Source organism: Haliotis rubra, unplaced genomic scaffold (genome assembly GCF_003918875.1).
Source record: "Haliotis rubra isolate DU_JTF1 unplaced genomic scaffold, ASM391887v1 Scf1209, whole genome shotgun sequence".
NCBI classification, from domain to species: domain Eukaryota; kingdom Metazoa; phylum Mollusca; class Gastropoda; order Lepetellida; family Haliotidae; genus Haliotis; species Haliotis rubra.
In genome coordinates, this window is record NW_025765125.1 from 21,134 (window position 1) to 43,620 (window position 22,487).

The window sequence follows — 22,487 nt, forward strand, 5'->3', positions numbered from 1 at the left end:
GGCCCTTTTGCAACACGACGATGACAACAGAACTGCTCTATTCTGGCCCTTTTGCAACACGACGATGACAACAGCACTGCTCTATTCTGGCCCTTAGGCAACATGTCGATGACAACAGAACTGCCCTATTCTGGCCCTTTGTAACAGCTCCTACACTTCATGTATCACTCTTGCTTGACAACGGTACAAGAATCTGTATCGAAACGTCACACTCACGAAATAAGAAGTTGTTATCCATAAAAACTTGTTCTATATGGTTTATGATACATTTGTTAATTGTCTATAATTACTTTGATTTCTTTCTCACTGTATTTTTGTCTTATACATATCTGATTTTCCTTCTGAACTCACCAATCATGTAACGAGGAGAGACAGAAGGGTGAAGTTCATAACCAGAATGGCGTCAGCCGTGCATACGTAAAATACGACACTGTCCAGTTTATCCGCCAGTTGAGGAAAGTCGGTAAACTCCTCCGGGTCACGTTCCGAGCCACCATCACCAGCGTCTGTCGTAGTGGATGGCTGTACAGCCTTCTTCCTTCCTGTCTTCAGGAGGACAAGTGCCAGGATCCGCGTCAGTCCGTTGTGCTTGTCTCTCTGACTTAGCCGTTGTGAAACAATGCAGTACGCCACGATCCCTGAACTGAACAGGAACTGCATGTAGACGAGGACTATGAAGACGGGAATGCCCCGGGACGACTGTGGTAGCAGATCAGCGAGGAGGGTGATGAAGATCGTGAAGGACAGGAAGAGGGTGACAGCTGTTGACGTCTTCTCCCCGCTATTGGACTTGACCAGGATCACACAAGGATTGGCGCCAGCAACAATAAACAGAGGCAGTATCAGACTGAAGATATAGTAACCGCCATGACGTCGCAGGGTCAGCGATACAGTCACTCCACTCTTGGGTCTGTGTTCGCCAAGGGTTACTCTCTTGGCGGAGGACGTTGTCAACATACACTCACCTGTCTTGATGGCTTTCTCGTCGGTGAAGGTCACGTCACTGATGTTGACGTCAACTTCGCCATGATAGGCGGTGGTTAGAGTGACCGAACACGTGTGTTTATCAAACGGGAACCTTGTGAGTGAAACCGGACATGGTGTTCTTGTCTCCAGATCAATAAACCACTCGACCTTGCCATCAGGATAAACCTGCAAAATAGCTGTGTTTAAAAATGTCCTTGTTAAATTTTATCGAAAAGAAAAGACTGGAGTATCCTATGATTACTAGTATCTTCATTCTTTCATTGATCCACAAGTGAGAGTAGGTGTGTGGATGAGAGTTTGGAAGTGTGTGTGTGTGTGTGTGTGTGTGTGTGTGTGTGTGTGTTTGTGTGTGTGTGTGTGTGTGTGTGTGTGTGTGTGTGTGTGTGTGTCGGAGTGCAATATCACACTAAAACCTGAATGCGACGTGTGTCCAGGGCGAGGCAACACTTCAACCATTAGGCTTTCCGAACTCCCCTTACAGAGCCTATAATGGGCAACCTACCTGTAGAGTGTTGTCATTGTCGCCGAGGATGTCCTCGCTGCTGTGGGCGTTGAGGACGTGAACATCTGGAACCCATACTTTACGTCTGGGAAAGTTAATCGCTCTTACATCTGTGTACTGATCGGCATTCCACGTCAACCTCTCGTCCGTCCACGTGACCACGAGCTCCAACAACGTGACCAAACTTTCACTGGTCAAGTCGAGGGTGACGATATTGAATACTGCAATGTCCATGTTAACCAACACTGTCCGTGATGAGTCGTTGACGGGGCGGAGGTTTGGTCGGTAGTAGGTTAGGAGACTGTCGTGGAGGCGTTGCAAGTCTGTGTAGTTAGCCCCGTCACAGACACTGATAGCGTAAAGAAGCCCTAGCAATGGGACCGTCGCACAATGCATTTGAAATGTTTGGTCACCACAAATATCGTTTTTGCGTTTTGAGACGTGCAGCAGATAGATCACGTAAACAAGCTTTAGACATGGCCGATACATCGGACCCTCGAGCCAGTCAACTGCTGTCGGACGACCCCCTCCCGTCTGGTGTTTCGCTAGAGTTTCCCTCGGGGGAGGGGCGTGGGATGCAGTCCGCCATCTCCAAGAAGCGTCCAGCTTCCCCAGACATCCCATCTTCGCAGCAGAAGTCTAAGAGGGCATCGACTTCATCACAGCGTAAACTCCGTACCCCCAGGGCAGCGTCGACTTCCAAGGGAAAAGCTAAGAAGCCAGCTAGAACATTCTCAGCCGAGATTCTTCCCGCCGCTGAACTGGGCAGTTTACAGCTCCACTCCATACAGCACCGTGGTCTGCTCCATCCATCTTCGACGGAGGAATAGACTAAGTCTCCAAGGAAGTCACTAAGGATTCCAGAGAAGTCCTTATGATTAAGTCTATGGATACGCTAGCCAGCGTCATAAGACAGACTTCACAAAGATATTCAGGAAGATCTAAATTCACTGGATAACAAAGAGCACGGGATAAAAAGATAGCCAGTTCCAGGGGAAGAGATTCTTTTCGTCGCCCATTTGGCAACTACAGAGGAGGATCAGGAAGAGGCAGGGCACCCAGAGGTTCCCGCAACTATAAACGTTGAAAGTCAGGTTCGGAACGACTGGAGTCTTCCACCCACAGCCGTTCCAGTACAGCCGTCACAAGTGGGTGGACGCCTCCAACTATACTGGGAGAACTGGGGAATGTTACAAGACCCATATGTCTCCAACATTCTTCAACACGGATATCGTATCCAACTAAAAGCCACGCCTCCGCTGACAGTCAACCCTTACAAGTTCGACTTCCAGGCACAACAACTACCAAAGTTAAGAGAGGCTGTTACTTCCCTCCTGAACAAGCAGGCCATAGAAGTACCAGACCAAGTAAACATCGAACCAGGCTTCTACTCCCCAGTTTTCCTAGTACCCAAGAAAAACTCCAAGGAGAAATACAGACTCATCTACAACATGAGTATTTTCAACAGAGAATTTCTGCGCAAACCACCAAAGTTTCGCATGATACATCTACCCCAGTTACGGCACTTAATCCGTCCCATGGACTACATGGCCAGTATAGATCTACAAGATGCGTATCTACACATCCCGATACATCCCGAATCCAAGAAATACCTACGGTTTACACTAGACGGGCTGCATTACCAATGGAAAGTACTCCCATTCGGAATATCATCAGCCCCATGGTTATTTACAAGAGTAACGAAACCCATCGTCACCTACCTACATCGTCAAGGGCTACGCAGTGCGTTTTACCTCGACGACGGGATACAAGTAGATCAAGATCCACAGCATCTCAAACTACAGTTAAACTACATCATCAAGCTACTAACACAGCTGGGATGGTTAGTAAATCTACTCAAGTCGGACCTAGTACCCTCGTAAGATCTGCAGTTTCTAGGCATTCAATTTATCACGACACTCAACGGTATCGTCGTTCCAGAAGACCGCTGGCTCAAGATCCAACAGACCATTCCACCAGCTCTACTCTCTCCGTTACCACTACGACAATGGCAGAGTCTATTGGGTCTCCTCACGTCAGCCCAAGATTTGACACTCAGAGGCTGGCTACAGTTACGCCTATTACAGGTCTTCATCAACGCTCATCTCGACGATCTACAACCATTCAGTCTACCGGTACACCTCAGACCTCATCTACTATGGTGGACCAGGAGGTCGAATGTCTGCGAAGGCATCTATTTAACAGAGCCGGAATTCCAAACCCATCTCTATGTAGACGCGTCGCTCCAAGGTTGGGGAGCTCATCTCGCCAACCGGACGGCATCAGGCATATGGAATCAGCAAGAAAGCAAACTCCATATAAACATGTTAGAGATGAAAGCGATAATCAACGCCATACTTCATTGGAGTACCATACTACGACAGGCACATCTGATGATTCATACCAACAATTCAACAGTGGCGTATTATGTGAACAAACAAGGCTTAACGAGATCATCAAGCCTATTGACTGTATGCTTTCAACTGTTCGATCTAATCAACGATCTCAACTTACATGTCAGAGCATGTCACATTCCCGGACCCAAGAATGTACTAGCAGACGCACTCTCTCGGCCACGCCTACCGGCACCGACAGAATGGATGCTCCATACAGTAATCTTTGCACAGATTATCAAACAAGTAGAAGCGCCACTAGTAGACCTATTCGCCACCCGCTTCAACAATCAGCTAACGACATTCGTATCACCTGTCCCGGATCCACAAGCAAGGGCAACGGACGCTCTAAGCATATCCTGGGAAGGCCTGCACGCGTACGCGTTTCCGCCGCTAAGTGTTATAGAAAATCAGACAAACACAGAGGCTACAACTAACTTTGGTCGCGCCCTACTGGCCAGCCAGGACGTGGTTTCCCATTCTAATTCAAGAAATCGGACAACCAACACTAAAGCTACCAAAGCGCTCGAATCTACTAGTACATCCTCACACCAAGCAAGCGCACAGAAACCCAGAAGTGTACCAACTTCACGTATGGACTGTATTAAAGTGTGTTTGAATAAGAGAGGATATTCTACAAGAGCGGCAAACCAGTCACGCTTGCTTTACGCTATTCTACACGTAACTTGTACGACGACAAGTGGCAAAGTTTTTAAAACTACGCAGCAAAAAATGGATTTACAGCGAGAGATGCTACACATCCACAAGTGGCTGATTATCTGTGTTACCTACGTCAAAAGAAACATTTGAAGGGCTCGACATTGTCAACATATCTTGCCGCGCTTAGCTCGGTCGTTACCATGAGAACGGGTCTCAAGCTAACCAAGTCGCCAGAGTTACTGGCCTTACTACGCTCTTTTCGTTTGGAAGATCAGAAATTTAAATTCCGCGCGCCAGCGTGGGATCTAAATATAGTGCTTCAACATCTCACAAGTGAAAGTTATGAACCGTTAGAATCAACGACCTTTGAACTTCTCACACAGAAAACTGTATTCCTGTTATCGCTAGCAACTGCAGCCAGGATGTCTGCAATTCACGCACTAGATTATGAGAGGATACAGTTTGATGACATTCACAACTCAGTGCACTTGGGTTTGCGATGGGACTTTATCGCTAAGAATCAATTGCCAGGTCAACCAGACAGATTATTTGCCAGGTCAACCAGACAGATTATTCCATATCCCTGCTCTATCCTCGATTCTCGGATCTCAAGGTACGTTGGACTTATCTCTATGCCCAGTCAGAGCTCTCAAAATCTATCTACGACATTCCAAACCAAGACGCCGACATCTCAAGCGATTATTCGTGAGTGCAATATCACACTAAAACCTGAATGCGACGTGTGTCCAGGGCGAGGCAACACTTCAACCATTAGGCTTTCCGAACTCCCCTTACAGAGCCTATAATGGGCAACCTACCTGTAGAGTGTTGTCATTGTCGCCGAGGATGTCCTCGCTGCTGTGGGCGTTGAGGACGTGAACATCTGGAACCCATACTTTACGTCTGGGAAAGTTAATCGCTCTTACATCTGTGTACTGATCGGCATTCCACGTCAACCTCTCGTCCGTCCACGTGACCACGAGCTCCAACAACGTGACCAAACTTTCACTGGTCAAGTCGAGGGTGACGATATTGAATACTGCAATGTCCATGTTAACCAACACTGTCCGTGATGAGTCGTTGACGGGGCGGAGGTTTGGTCGGTAGTAGGTTAGGAGACTGTCGTGGAGGCGTTGCAAGTCTGTGTAGTTAGCCCCGTCACAGACACTGATAGCGTAAAGAAGCCCTAGCAATGGGACCGTCGCACAATGCATTTGAAATGTTTGGTCACCACGGGTAGCGCTTGACCGGCGTATGTAGTGATCTACTGGACCGTCTTCAGTCTCTGTTACCAGAGGCTGCTTCAGCTGCTGTACAGGTAGAACGTCCACTGTCACCAGACCAATCTGCTGAACAGCTTGATTCCGTCAACTCAGTCGGACAAATGCCTATAACCTAATGGACTGTTAGGAACACTGCATTAGAATTTAATAGCACGGTCTAATAGTGTTGACAATCCTCTTGTGTTTCCCATTCAAGCACAGTATTAATGGTAGGAATTGTTTCAGACGTAGTGTTCGTCTAACAGTATTGACAGACGTTTTAACACACGTTCTTGTAATACAAACATGTCAATTTCAGCATGACAGAATGTAAGTGCTGTATTCATGTAAGCCAGGATGAATTAAAACACGGAAGGAATCTATATCTGTGTTTGGTAGGGTCATGGTATACACTGTGTGCCTGGTTAAATGAGTGGGTGCAGTTGAAGTTCTGTATCGTGTCCCAGCAGCGACACATGGATGACCAGCGAAGTCAGTTCAACCCCATCTGAGAGGAAGATCAACAACTTTATCATCTAAATCTGTGTTCCACAGGAGATATTGCTTGTGTGAGATCATATGATATCTTCTAGGAGATATCGTTGGTGAGATTCTATATGTACTTCACATGCGCGCCTTGGGCAAAATATGAATAGTTTGTAATTCCCGAAACACTGTAGGAATGTACATAGTGATGCTCACCACAAATAACACACACACTGGCTGAGTGAGTTTAGTTTTACGCCGCATTTAGCAATTATTCAGCAATATTACAGTGTGTGTGTGTGTGTGTGTGTGTGTGTGTGTGTGTGTGTGTGTGTGTGAGATATATATATATATATATATACCAGAAATGGGTTACACACATCGTACCCTTGTGAGGAATTAAACCCAGGTCATCGGCGTGACGAGCGAACGCTTTAACCACTAGGCTACCCCACCGGCACACTTACCCTGGACCAACACTGGCATCACCGTGGAGAGTCTTGTCGTCGTTAGATCAACAGCCATCACTGGGTAGGGCAGAGGGAACGTCGTTGTAAGATGGATGGTAGACGGTTGTAGTCTGGGGTCTAGGCTTTGTTACCTCTAGGGTTGACCGTTGTAGTTTAGAGGGTAGATTGTGTCAAGGGTGGAGGGGTATCAATAGCGTCAATATCAATCAGTCAAAGATGGCGGGGTATCAATAGCAGCAATCTCGATCAGTCAAGGAAGGCGGGGTATCATTAGCAGCAATATCAATCAGTCAAGGATGGCGGGATATCATTAGCAGTAATATCGATCAGTCTAGGATGGTGGGGTATCAATAGCGTCAATATCGATCAGTCAAGGAAGGCGGGGTATCAATAGCAGCAATATCAATCAGTCAATGGTGGCGGGATATCGATAGCGTCAATATCGATCAGTCAAGGATGGCGGAGTATCACTATCGTCAATATCGATCAGTCAAGGATGGAAGGGTATCACTATCGTCAATATCGATCAGTCTAGGATGGCGGGGTATCACTAGCAGCAATATCAATAAGTCAATGGTGGCTGGGTATCAATAGCGTCAATATCGATCATTCAAGGATGGCGGGGTATCATTAGCAGCAATATCAATCAGTCAATGGTGGTGCTGGGTATCAATAGCGTCAATATCGATCAGTCAAAGATGGCGGGGTATCATTAGCGTCAATATCGATCAGTCAATGGTGGTTGTGGGTATCAAATATATAGCGTCAATATCGATCATTCAAGGATGGCGGGGTATCAATCGAAGCAATATCGATCTGTCAAGGATGGCGGGGTATCATTAGCAGCAATATCGATCAGTCAATGGTGGTGGTGGGTATCAATAGCGTCAATATCGATCAGTCAAGGATGTCGGGGTATCATAAGCAGCAATATTGATCAGTAAATGAACACCTGACTCACTGAATTCCTCGATCATTGAACTCTTCAATCACTTATCTCCTCTATCACTAATCTCCTCAATCACTAAACACCTCATTCACTGATCTCCTCAATCACTGCACGCCTCAATCACTAAGTTCCTCAATCACTGATCTCCTCAATCACTAATCTCCCCAATCACTGCACGCCTCAATCACTAAATTCCTCAATCACTAAACTCCTCACCTACTAAATTCCTCAACACTAAATTCCACAATCACCGATTTCCTCAATCACTGATCTCCTCAATCACTTATCTCCTCAATCACTAAGCTCCTCAATCACTGATTTCCTCAATCACTAATCTCCTCAATCTCCAATCTCCTCATAAATAATCCCCTCAAACAATGATCTCCGTAATCACTAATCTCCTCAATGACTGATCTCCTCAATGACTAATCTCCTCAATGACTGATCTCCTCAATCACTGATCTTCTCAATCACTAAACTCCTCAATCACTGATCTCCTCAGTCACTAATCTCCTCAATGACTGATCTCCTCAATGACTGATCTCCTCAATGACTGATCTCCTCAATCACTTATCTCCTCAATCACTAAGCTCCTCAATCACTGATTTCCTCAATCACTGATCTCCTCAATCACTAATCTCCTTAATCTCCAATCTCCTCATAAATAATCCCCTCAATCACTGATCTCCGTAATCACTAATCTCCTCAATGACAGATCTCCTCAATAACTGATCTCCTCAATGACTGATCTCCTCAATGACTGATCTCCTCAATCACTGATCTCCTCAATCACTAAGCTCCTCAATCACTGATCTCCTCAATCACTGATCTCCTCAGTCACTAATCTCCTCAATCACTAAACTCCTCGCTCACTAATCTCCTCAATCACTGATCTTCTCAATGACTGATCTCCTCAATCACTTATCTCCTCAATCACTAAGCTTCTCAATCACTGATTTCCTCAATCACTGATCTCCTCAATCACTAATCTCCTCAATCTCCAATCTCCTCATAAATAATCCCCTCAATCACTGATCTCCGTAATCACTAATCTCCTCAATGACAGATCTCCTCAATCACTGATCTCCTCAATCACTGATCTTCTCAATGACTGATCTCCTCAATGACTGATCTCCTCAATCACTGATCTCCTCTATCACTGATCTCCTCAATCACTGATCTCCTCAATGACTGATCTCCTCAATGACTGATCTCCTCAATCACTGATCTCCTCAATCACTGATCTCCTCAATCACTGATCTCCTCAATGACTGATCTCCTCAATGACTGATCTCCTCAATCACTGATCTCCTCAATCACTGATCTTCTCAATCACTAAACTCCTCGCTCACTGATCTCCTCAATCACTGATCTCCTCAATCACTGATCTCCTCAATGACTGATCTCCTCAATCACTGATCTCCTCAATCACTGATCTCCTCAATCCCTGATCTCCTCAATCACTGATCTTCTCAATCACTGATCTCCTCAATCACTAATCTCCTCAATCACTAATCTCCTCAATGACTGATCTCCTCAATCACTGATCTCCTCAATCACTGATCTCCTCAATCACTGATCTCCTCAATCACTGATCTCCTCAATGACTGATATCCTCAATCACTGATCTCCTCAATCACTGATCTTCTCAATCACTGATCTCCTCAATCACTGATCTTCTCAATCACTAAACTCCTCGCTCACTAATCTCCTCAATCACTGATCTCCTCAATGACTAATCCCCTCAATCACTAATCTCCTCAATTACTAAACTCCTTAATCAGTAATCTCCTCAATCACTAATCTACCCAACTATCCTGCAGAATGACTGTATTGACACCGGGTGTCTTTACAATGACAGTTTTGGGATAGTTGGAATATCTGCACATCCTACTATGTTTAGATCTATACACACACGCATTACTTCCATGAGCACCGTGTTGTTGTATTGTGTCAGGGCTCACTGTCTGAAACGTGATGGTGTTGTTGGGGATCTCTTCCAGCGTCTACATTGGCCTTACTATTTACCTTCAGTACTTCAAGTTACCTTCAATACTAAACTGTAGTACATAGTAGTGGTATTATCTGCACATGCTGCAATGTTACATCTATACACACACGCATTACGTCAATGAGCCTTGTGTTGCTGTATTGTGTCAGGGCTCACTGCCTTCAGTGTCAGTGTCGTTGTCGTCTCTGTATACTCGGCCTGAATGCATGAGGAGTTGCGGCCGGCTTGTCGATTACGGAAAGGCACGAGTTACACCGAGTGTACTTGAAGCGAACAAGGAAGTAACAGTTCAGGGTAGTGTGTACAGCTGTCTACTGTGTAAATTCGTCTACCACCCGTCTAACACCGTCTATCACCGTCTAACGTTCAGTATTCGGCAGTGTGTTGCTGTTGTGTGGCCAGGTATACTTTGTGTAGTGTTTTACTGAGTTTGTCTTGTGCACAGGCCCTGTATTGGTGAGGCGTCCTTGTAACCCACCCGGATATCACAGGAGAAAACTGACACAGGTAAGTGAGCTTCTCTGTCTGTGCTAGATTATTATATTTCAGCACGGTATATTTTCCGTTACAGCACACACGTCACTTACAAATAGATTATGGTATGATTTCTTTACTATATTCCATTTTAGGTTTAATTGGACATTGAACAATACCGTCCCCGGCCTCAAGGAATGTGTTATCCGAAATTCCCTAATTTCTCTTTCCATAAACATTCTTCCTTTTTAAGTCCTAATTTCTCTCAAGTCTAAAGTCTGTTATATTTTTCCATTCAAAGCCAAAGCATCATCTGCCAAAAATACTTCCTCAACCATGTAGGTAATCAGTATTGTCTTGACATCGACGTTAAGCATAGCTGATTTGGTGTAAAGTTTCGGCCAGTTGTACCAGTTCAGACATTTGGACCACAGAAACGTGTTCGGGAAAATGTTGTCCAACAAACTCTGCACTAACCATCAGTGATGGCGGTCTTCATACAACATTGTACAGCAAAATGTTTAGCCATTAAATTTTGAACAATATATTTTAGGCCACTCACAGAATACGCCACCTATTATGAACGTGTATTAATACTTCAAATTACATTGTGTCTGCTTTCCCATGCTTTTGTTAAGTTAATTAGTTTTAAAAGGACTTTTCCAACAAAACACTCAGCATCTAAGTTATTTAATGAAACTTAATTTGCCAATAAAATAATTTCCTCACGTCTACATTTCTTAAATATTTCTTCTGTCTCTTTCTCAAAATGACGATGATTTTCATGGTGTTCAGTTTGCACATGACTAATCAGTTTCTAAATGACATAGATTTCTACAACTGGTGTACTCATTTTCAGAATATCACGCTCTGAATGCAGTCTTGAAGTAAAACTAAAACTTTATACACAATTGTATTTTAGATGGGTAAAAATCAAACCGTAGAGTTTATTTCTCATAACGTTCAAAATATATTTGGACGGAAAAGCTAGCATTACATATTTCGCTATCATTTAGATATTTGTTGTTAAACAGAACATCTGATTTCAGGTTAAACTCTCCAAGTCGGGTCAGAACTGAACTATGCTTCTTTACAAACTGATTTCAATAGTTTCAAGTTGCACCCTCCATTGATATTTTGAAAAGAAAATATCTTTATTCAACAAAGTAGGTTGCACGGTCTGGCGAGCACAGGCTTTATGAAATCCGGGTGCATTATGCGTTGTATACAATTCTGGGTGAGAAGACTACATCGTCAATGCGCGCATCATATCAACCGTGCTTTGGTTTTCGTTTAATTAAAGGTTTCCTGAAAGAGAGCCTTGGAACAACCACTGGTTGATTAACCTTCCTGACTTGTGACGTCATGCATAAATTTGCTTATTCATCAGTGCATGTGTAATCCTTGCTGTCCCTGCTCTCCTAAAGGGGTATCGCTGGACCCGTACAATACCACAATTGTTGGCCACAGTAATGAATAGGATCTCCACAATAGTCGCTGTTAGAAGTGTTATCTTATTTGTAAAAGCGACATATTCAATTTCCATAATCATAATAGACATCTGCCAGACAACACAGTGTCAATTTCTCGGGAATGAGTCACACGCAAAAGGATATGTCAGGCGTGCTCAAGAGGTCGAGGTCACGCTGCCCTACCTCTTCGACAGACAACAAACCAATTCAATAGCAAGGTAATTTTGTAAACACCACCACTTGCGTAAATAGAAATCTAGTCAGCACTGGGGTTTAATATCAGTTTATATTGCACACAAACACTGTCAGAAAGTATTGAGGATGTCAAATATATTTCAAAAGTCTAGAACTCAAGAGATGTGTCGACAGACAAACATTCCCAATGCTATTTCATCATATTTGCAATATGTGTAAATACTTCTGTCATGTGCATCACTTTCAAACCTAATTTCAAACACAGTTGAAGCATGGTCGTTTCTCTTTCTATTCATTTCAGGTCTGTATTAGACTGTAACATACATTCAGGCCTGTATTAAACTGTAGCATACATTCAGGCCTGTATTAGACTGTAACATTCAATGTATTTATTCCGTTATGTTCAAGCACCATACTGAATTATAGAAATACGTCATATTATGACCACACCCTCCACAAATCTGGAGAGTACTGGGTATTATGTGCATTTGCTCTTGTGTTTGTCCAGATAAAGAAATATCACTTCTAAACACCTTTCAAAGACTTGGATTCCTTAGATTTGTGTACACACCGAGTTACTGTGTTGTGTTGCTGTACCGTGTCTGGACTCACTGCACGTGATGAACCACTTGATCTAAACATGGCTCGAGGTCGGCTTGCGCACAGTCTTTCTTGTTTAAATTCTTTATGAAAGGGGGCGAATGTTGCCGAATGCACATTGAGCGTTACTCGAGGAAGCGGAAGGCTGTTGCAGTGTAGCGTCGTGTTGGAGGACCGGCTCTCCACACCACTGTCTCTATGCATACCAACACCCGTCTAACTTCGCCTGTCACCCGTCTAACTCCGTCTATCACCCGTCTAACTTCGTCTGTCACCCGTCTAACTTCGTCTAACACCCGTCTAACTTCGTCTAACACCCGTCTAACTTCGTCTAACACCCGTCTAACTTCGTTCAGTATCCAGCAGTGTGTTGCTGTTGTGTGACAAGGTAAACTTTGTCCGTGTTTTACTGACTTTGTCTTCGCCATTGTACACTTGACCTGTGTGAGTTAGGCGTCCTTGTAACCCACCCGGATATCGGAGGAGAAAACTGACGCGGTAAGTCAGCTTGCCTGTCTCTGCTAGATAAAAACAATCCAGCATGTTTTGCTTTCCTTACAACAAGTCACTTACAAAAAGATTAGAATAAATTATTTATTTACTATATTCCAGTGCCAGTGTGCGTTGTTCCAAGCGTGGACCAAGAGGAGGTAAACGCATTGCCAAAGAAATCTGTAATAGAAATAAGCCCATCAACCTTTAACCTCGCCCTTGATGCCCAATCTGTCCGAAACAAGTCACTTACTTTGCATGACCAAATACCTGAACACGATTATGATATTTTTGTGCTGAAAGAGATATGGCTCGAAGATGGTGATCAGTCTGTATTGACTGAAATTCTCCCTGGAGGGTATGACATCTCTCAGGCTAGGAGACTCGTCGGGACTGGAGGAAGTGTGAGTACTTTTTAGAAGCTGTCTCAAATCTAGGAAAACCTTCGATTTTATGATTTCAACTTTCAATCTGAAGAATGACTTTGTGCAGCGGATGATATGTATTTATCGACCTCCAATATCAAGACATCATAAGGTTACATTTGATGACTTCCTCAACGAGTTCTCTGATGTTTTGGATGACAGATCAAGGTCATCTTGTAATTCGCGTTGATGTGTATTCCAACTGCCAAGCACAGCATTTCAAAGAGTTCCTTTCCTTGTACAATCAGAACCCACTCACAGATGTGCTCATACTCTGGACCTCATCATAACCCGTGACCTTGACACGTTCCTCCAAGTCATTGATGTAACTAACAGGTTTATCTCTGATCACTTAACTATAAACTGTCCGCTCAACACCTGTTAACCTGAACATCTTCTTAGATCTGTCACCTATAGGGAAAACAGTGAGTGAGTAAGTGAGTGAGTTATTATTTAACGTCACATCGGCAATATTTCAGCCATATCGTGACGAGAAATGTTTTATATAAATAATAAATTAAAGTTGCTAAAGAATCAGTCAGCGAAGGACTGTAAAATAACTAGAGTATCACAGATGGAGTCTAAAACTAGTATGAGCATGTAAAACTATTTTATTTACGAAGACAATACAATATAAAAACGGGCTATAGATCGCGAACAACTGAAGGTAGATCACCATACTAGGAACCATGGGGACTTACATTACTTTTGCTATCTGCATGGACCCTAGTTGGATTTACACCATCCCTTCAGCCATTGGCGACAGAAGAGAAATCTAGCCATAAATTAAAAACACACTTATTCTACGATTAAAATGCAGGTACACTTAAATTGACTAAATGTTTTGGGACTTACGTACCCTCTCACTAGGACAATAATTTTACAATACTTCAACCCCCTTTGAGGATACAGCCACTTACAATCTCAGTTACTAATTTAAATTACCAATAATAAAATATGTATCTATTTACAAATCGGTCAACAAATCTAATGCAATAATTAAATGAGAACTTATATTACTAAAAAGATCCTTCATAGTTCGTGATTGGAAATAGATATCCCTTGTGATGGAATATTCAACACAGTCAAGCAAGACATGCTTGACCATGATTCTTCATCACAAGGGATACAAAACGGAGGATCCTCACCTTTTAACAGATATTCATGAGTATATCTGGTGTGACCAATACGACATCGTCGTATGATGACCTCTTCAAATCTGGACTGACAGCCCAAGTAGGTGTAACCGATAGTTGGTTTTATTGCATGTAATTTATTTATACCGACTTGGGTGTCCCACTTCTTTTGCATCAGATCACGGATATAAGATCGAATAGCATCTTTGTAATCAGAGTATGGAATAAGAAGTGGTGTCACAGATTTGTTGAGTGCTGCCTTGGCAGCAAGATCGGCCATTGTGTTCCCAGAAATGCCAACGTGGCTGGGTAACCAACAAAAGACGATGTCGCATTGGCCAGTAGCAAGATCATTATATAATTCAATTATTTCAATTAAAAGTGGATGTTTGCAAGACAGATTTTTAATCGCCTGAAGGCAAGATAGAGAGTCAGAAAAGATTATATATTGTTTATGTTTAGGATGCCTTTGAATATATTCGAGAGCTGTTAAGATGGCTTTTGCTTCTGCTGTAAATATAGAGCTGTTATCTGGTATTCGAGAAGATATTGTTCTGGATCCAATGACAGTGGCACATGCCACTGCGCCACTGTCCTTGGACCCATCTGTAAATAAGGATTTATATGTATTATATGTACTTTTTAATTGATTATGCTCTTGTTTATATTGTAATTCATTTGTACCAAGTTAATCTGTTATTGACCATGCGCTCCGTGGTTTTGCAAACGCAACTAGTCAAGGAAATGGGCCTATAATTTGAGGGATCTGTATGATCACGTCCAGGTTTAGGTATGGGTACAACAATGGCATCACGCCAAGATGAAGGAAATTGACAAGATGTCCAAATGTCATCAAAAATATTTAATAGTGTTTCTAAACAGGATTCAGGTAAGTGTTTCAAGAGTTGATAATGAATGTTATCAGCTCCTGTTGCAGTATTGTGAGCTTGGTCAAGAGCAGTATGAAGCTCGTGGATAGAAAAGATTTCATTATAGTCTTCCCCATTATCTGAATGAAAATTGATTTGCTTCTTTTCTTGCAATTGTTTGTATTTTTGAAATTTAGGAACATAGTTTGACGAGGAAGAATGCTTTGCAAGTGTTTCACCCAGTTTATTTGCGATGTCAGATTTATCTGTTAACAATTCGTCCCCAGTTTTGAGATGATTAATGCTTGATTTGGTACCCTTACCTTTAATTCTCTGGATCATGTTCCATACCTTGGACATCGGCGTCCGTGAATTTAGTTTCGAAACGTAATTTTGCCAAGACTGGCGCTTATTTTGCTTAAATGTTCGACGTGCTCTAGCGTTTAAAATTTTAAATTTATCTAAATTATGCACCATTGGGTGGCGACGGAAATAGTGTTCAGCTTTTTTCCGTGCCTTTCTAGCCTGTTTGCAGTCATTATTAAACCATGGTTTACGTATATGTGGATTTGTAGAGGACCTAGGAATACACTCATCAGCTATTTTGCGTAGTTCATCAGAGAATAATTGCACTGATTCAAGAGCATCAATAAAACGAGCAGGATTTAGTTTGTCAATACAGAGTAATTCAAACAAAGGCCAGTTTGCTTTGTTGAAGTTCCATCTTGATGATGGAGCAACATCAGCAGGAGTTATTGTTTTAAGAATGGTTGGAAAATGGTCGCTGCAACACAGGTCGTTATGGACTGACCATTCAAATTCATTCAACAGATCTGTGTGAGTGAGTGATAAATCAAGAGAAGAATATGTGCCTGTGCCAGGATGTAGGTATGTCTTCGAATTATCATTAAATATACACAGATCGTTGTTTGAAAGAAAATCTTCTAGTACTGTCCCATTTCTGTTTGTATCAGAACTACCCCAAAGAGGATTATGACCGTTCAAGTCACCCATAATGATACACGGTTTGGGGAGCTGGTCATAAAGAGCCTGAAGATCAGTTTGGTGAAGAGTGGAAGATGGCGGCACATAAAGGGAGCATAATGTAAAGGCAATGTGTAAAGTCAACCTGACGGCAACAGCCTGAAGTGTTGTATTTAGGGGAACAGGGCTATGTATAACACCCTGTCGCACCAAATTTGAAGAGCCTCCAGTAGATCGGAGTCCCGGAGGAGAAAAGAAGTTATATGAAGTATACTGCCGGATATCAAATTGATCTGTGTTTTTTAGGTACGTCTCCTGTAAACAAAATGCCGATGGTGTGAAATCTTGTATTAGTAGTTGTAAATCATTAAAATTAGTTCTTAGTCCTCTACAATTCCACTGTACAATGTTATTTGAGCCAATCATGGAGGATCAATTGGAGAACGTGGATTGGAGTGAGGTCTACTCCCAGGGACCGGGAAAGAGGGATTGACCTCCATCTCCAAAGGTTCAAATTGATTTTGAACCTTTACAGGGGACGACTGAGAGGAAGGCACCTCCAAATGTTGGAGGGCCCTAGTCCTTCCTCTCGATTTTTTCTTTTCCTTTTTCTCATTTTTTGATGATTTATTTGGCTGTGATGAATTTATGGCACATTCTGGTTCGGACGCAAGATCTGCTGAAGGCAGTGATGTGACAGTCTCCGTCTGGGATGCCGATGTCGAAACACTAGCGATGCCCATTTGAGAGGTCTGAATTGCCTCATCTATTGTTAACTGTTCATTAACCCAGGATATTGACGTTTGACACGACTTTGATGTCATGGGAGGTCTGAAAGTAGTGACATGGGAAGAAACTACACTGGAATATGAAATGGTTGATTTGGTTGAAATAGTTACCTGCTTTTTAGCTTCAGCATAAGAAATATTGTTAGTATGCTTTATCCGTTGGATGTTAGTCTCGCGTTCGTAGAAGGGGCATGATTTTGATGAGGCCAAGTGTTCTCCGCTGCAGTTAGCACACTTGATGCTATTAGTGCACTCAGAGAGTTCATGTGCACCACCACAACGGGAACATACAGTGGTGTTACAGCAGAACCTGGCCCCATGATCAAACTTTTGGCATTTGAAACATCGGAGCGGAGTTGGAACATACACCTCAACTCCGATGTTAAAGTACCCAGCTTTTATACTTTTTGGTAGTGCGGAAAGTGAGAACGTAAACAAGTACGTATTCAACTGGACAATTGTGCCATCATCCTTCTTTTTCGAAAAACGCTTTACTGCGGTTACGCCCTGGTTTTTTAGTTCATTGACGATGTCATCCTCGTTCATATCAGAAAGGCAACGGGCCCTGTCTCTGACTATACCTCTACAGGAATTCAACGTTCTGTGCACTGACACAACAACGGGTCTATTCACAAAGTGTTTGAGTTTCAACAAATTGACAGATTGTTGCTTACGGGTACATTCCACTAACAGTGAGCCATTTCGAAGCCGTGTAACGTCCTTCACTTCCCCACAGACACCATGAATGCCCTTGGAGATTGCAAAGGGGTTAAGTTGTAACGGCGTATCGTCTTCAGAGGAGATAACAATAAACCTCGGCCACGATTCAACAGTGTGAGAAGATCCTTCATCCGACGATGTAGATTCTACATATCTACGTTTATGTTTAGATGAACCAGATGGAAGAGAAAGAGCCATAATGTAGGAAAAGTGTTCAACATCCCTGCTCCCCACCCACCATGGAGTGTCAACAAGGACGGTGGTACAGCGGAAACCAGCATGCTCCACCAGGGTTACAGGGATGTTATATTCCAGCAAATAAATACTTGAATAGCTGTCGAATCTAACAGAATAAATGTCAGACTGGTTCGCCCTTAACACCTTTCTGGAGAAACACAGAATTCAGAGGTCTTTATTGCCAGATTGGCCCATGAGCCACCGCCTTCTGGCATAGGACTCTAGGCAAATTTCAATAGAACATTTTATGATGACATTCATTGTAATCAGTCACAATAGAGTTGAAATTGCACAATTTCAAAATGAATGTTTCCATGCGCAGGGCATGACGTGACCAGCCGATTGGTTGAACCGGGCCAGTTCAACCACCCGTCTAGGTGAAGTAAGGGTCGAAGTGGTGTGTTGGGCAAAGGAACGCTGTTCCTGGAGCCCTTGCCCTCAACCACCAGAATCCCGTCCTCCACCGACACAGGGGCGCAACCCACGGCAAACGGGTTGGTGGACCTAATATCCCCCGGGTCCACAACGGGGGGTTGAAGGGCGCTTGGCGTGACCCAGCACCCACCACGAGGAGGTGGCCCTTCATGGGTGCCATAGGGAAAACAGGAACCTTGATGTTTTTTAGTTCTCTATTGACATAACGACTAACATTGATCACTGCACTGAAGGTTAAGTTGAAAAAAAGTCTCACGACTTGAAACTTCTCTTAACAACAATTTGTTTGAGTGGCATTCTAGAAGTTGCTGGTATAGAGCTGACAGAATTTTATGGATGAGCAACTTCTTTATGTTAACAATAGCGACGTTTCGGTATAGGTTCTTATACCCCTTTCAAGCATATGGGAAATGATGGGGTACACCAGTTTATATACATGATAAGATAATGCGGTAACAATAAAAAAGGTGAGAAAGAACAAAGCATCAAAGAAAGCGACATGATGAGCTGAATGACATGATGAGCTAAATGACATGATGAGCTAAATGACATGATGAGCTAAATGACATGATGAGCTGAATGACATGATGAGCTGAATGACACGATGAGCTAAATGACACGATGAGCTAAATGACATGATGAGCTAAATGACATGATGAGCTAAATGACATGATGAGCTGAATGACACGATGAGCTAAATGACACGATGAGCTAAATGACATGATGAGCTAAATGACATGATGAGCTAAATGACATGATGAGCTGAATGACATGATGAGCTAAATGACATGATGAGCTAAATGACATGATGACCTAAATGACATGATGAGCTAAATGACACGATGAGCTGAATGACACGATGAGCTAAATGACATGATGAGCTGAATGACATGATGAGCTAAATGACATGATGAGCTGAATGACATGATGAGCTAAATGACATGATGAGCTAACTGACATGATGACCTAAATGACATGATGAGCTAAATGACATGATGAGCTAACTGACATGATGACCTAAATGACATGATGACCTAAATGACATGATGAGCTAAATGACATGATGAGCTTAAGATAACAAAATGAGATGAGTGGGATTACCATGACAACAGTGAAGGCCAGCCTATTAGGAAGAAGCCAAGGTGACAGGGTGTCTTACCAACAAACTTGACAAACATGGACCTAAGGAAAAAAGAACTTTTGTTGTTCAGGCATTCTCAGTTAAGTTGTACAAATGCTGTCGGACTGGTTACAGGCCCCGCTATCCATACCGTGAAACCGTTTTTCCTATGGAATCGACAGTATTCAATAGTCAGATGTAATAGAAATTTTTGGTAAACTACAATAGTCACAAACATTTGCGAAAATATTTGAAACTGACTGTTCCTTTACAGTTGGTTATGATTTTCTTGCTGCCGGCAAAGCATATTGCCGAGAATGATTCTCTTCTAGATAACACTAATTACTTACAAGTCAACTTAATAAACCAGAATAATGAAATTTCAAAGTGTGCTTGTATATTTAAGAACATAAAAATCAAGAATGAGGTTTTAATTTTGTCGGTAGAAGTAACGTAATTTACGTTATGGTAACTGATGTACATAACATTTACTACATATAAACAAGTTTGACAAGTAAAGTGGGTTGTATTCTATGCCGAACACAATATTGCTTTCAAACAAATGCCAACTGATGAACAAGGAAAATTAGTAGAACGAACTAATCCATTTTATCTTCTGTTATTGGAACGATTTTTTAAGGATGTAATCATACGTGACGGTCACAGTAAAATAAGTCTCATAGGAATCGATGCTGGCCCTAATCCATTTACATGGATAGCATAACCGTGTATGTTTCCAAACATTAAATCACCAAAACGGAGTAATGTGGCCCTCATCCTGGACATTTAATATAAGGATGTAATTTACGTTTTGTAATTTACGTTAAGTAGATGTTCAGAAATTCCTTGTAAGTGAAAAAGTGCACCACAAATACCCTATGCAATCACACGTTGGAAGCAGTGGTCATTTCAGCACGTCATTCGAATGTGAACTTGATGAACTGGAGTTTCCTGATTCATCCTGAAGTAGAATAAGTGTTTTTCAATGATAAGGATGACTGTACTGTCTTGACACATGCTGTATAATGATTCCGAGTTTCATTTTTGCAACATTACGATAATATATTGATTAATCAGTTTAAATACTTTCATAATTCAGACATGATTTATGAAAACCATTCTTTGTCGTCCATGCATGGCCCTGTAAAGTAAATTACAGGGATTGTGTCGTAAATTACTTTTCATTGCCTCTACATTAATCTTTTCTGTATAAAGCACAGGTGTATAAAGTAAGCTGAATATTGAAACATATGGTTTCCTATCAAGTGATATAGCAGTAAACCTGTGATTGGATCGTGGGGATTTAAATTTAAAGATGTAAACAGAACTAATTTCAGTGTTTGATTATTTGTTGATGTAGTTCCTTATATGATACTTGTGAAACTGCACACAATGATGATAATACTTTAAAACATGCATGTTTTATCCTTAAACAAATGGCATATGGGGATACTCTTCAAAGTAGTGATGTTATTGCATGCGATTCATAATAAAGCATTTATGAAGTCTTATATTAACTGTTAACGTAAATTACATTACTTTATTTGGGATTGTTCGGAAAGTGGCTTTATGTTAAATGATGGAATCTATACATTATTGCTTGAATTGTGGTCATCTATTACAGATATTATAGCTAATTCTCAAGCAGAGAAAGAAAGAGAATACAGAGAACGGGAAAATTAGCATTGGGAGACAAATGGAATAGGAAAGAATTGGAACGTGTTAAAAGTATTATAAGCAGACCAGTACACTGTTTAGAGCTGAAAAAGAAAAATTAACCGTAGGGAAAGAAACAAAAAGAAATATCAGAAAATATGGAGAAAATGTAAAAGGCATTCTAGCTACTATGACCCAGAATGAAGCGACTGCAGAAGTTGTTCCATGGGAGCCTGTAGTGACTAAAAAGTCTGATGAGAATGGTGTGTCCAGTACAACACACGGACCAGTGATTTTAAGCTACCTGCTTTTATTCATGTACAAGTTTCTGTGTTTTATACGTTCATATACGTCAAATGTTCTTCGAAACCTCTGCTTTGGTCCTTGCTTATGATAGTATCACCTATGCCCATTTATATTTAAAGTTGCAATTGTTGACTGGTAATTTACCTGACAGTCGTATTTTGATCAGGGTCTATGTGTCTAATGTTCAAGGTCAGGTACATGCCCGGATGTTCATATTGCTTTTCCACATAGATGACATCTGAAACTGTCTATCTTATTTGAAAGGCAGCTGGTCATTGTGGCTTGGGTGTCGTCACGTAAATTTCATTGTAACATCAGGGTACAGTAGTATAAAGAGCTGTTACATGGTAATTGTCTGTGCCTGAGTGTTGAATATTTAGTAACAGGTTCTCTAATGCTTGTACTTTATGAAAAGTAATGCAATTTACCGAACATGAAACATTTTTTTCCCGCGAGTTTCCACTGGCAATTGTACATTTTAACTGAGAATGGCTGTGTTAGGCCAAATACTCAGTGGTACAATGATGATGTCAGGGCAATGAAAACTCATTGTCGTAGAGCGGAAAAATCTGGAGGAAAAGCAAACTTGAATTGCATTGGCAGCTGTATAAACAAGCTCGTAATGAACTGAATTCCTCGCCAGCTTCAGCAAAGGCAGCTTTTGTCCAAAACACTATCATTCATAATAAGAACGACTATAATCTGCTAGTGGTTTTTATTGTCCTTCGTTGACAGATTTTTTTTATAATTCAACTCTGCATTTATCCTGTATTTAGAAATTGTTTTAGTCACGATATGACTGACATACCGCCGAACGTAAACTCACTCACTCACACCAGATTTTGTCACTGGAGGAAG

General features: G+C 42.0%; 2 protein-coding genes across 4 annotated transcripts in view; one reads left to right on the top strand and one right to left on the bottom strand.

Annotated features, from left to right (window-relative positions):
- Positions 1-354: 354 nt before the first annotated feature.
- Positions 355-957, bottom strand: LOC124264854 (acetylcholine receptor subunit alpha-like 1). Its single transcript, XM_046699639.1, has one exon. It carries the CDS (start codon positions 955-957, stop codon positions 355-357), a length of 603 nt encoding a protein of 200 aa, XP_046555595.1.
- Positions 958-9,964: 9,007 nt separating this feature from the next.
- Positions 9,965-22,487, top strand: part of LOC124264766 (ankyrin repeat and KH domain-containing protein mask-like) — a 132,893-nt gene continuing 120,370 nt past the window's right edge. For 2 of the 3 annotated variants that reach the window (XM_046699548.1, XM_046699565.1), the window contains exon 1: positions 9,965-10,227. The gene's annotated coding sequence lies outside the window, so the exon portion shown is untranslated. The remainder of the gene's footprint in view (positions 10,228-22,487) is intronic. The other variant, XM_046699557.1, reaches the window with a different exon arrangement.

What these genes read in the sequence shown, in the direction of transcription:
- LOC124264854 (XM_046699639.1), bottom strand. Translation starts at nt 957, where the DNA reads ATGTTGACAACGTCCTCCGCCAAGAGAGTAACCCTTGGCGAACACAGA.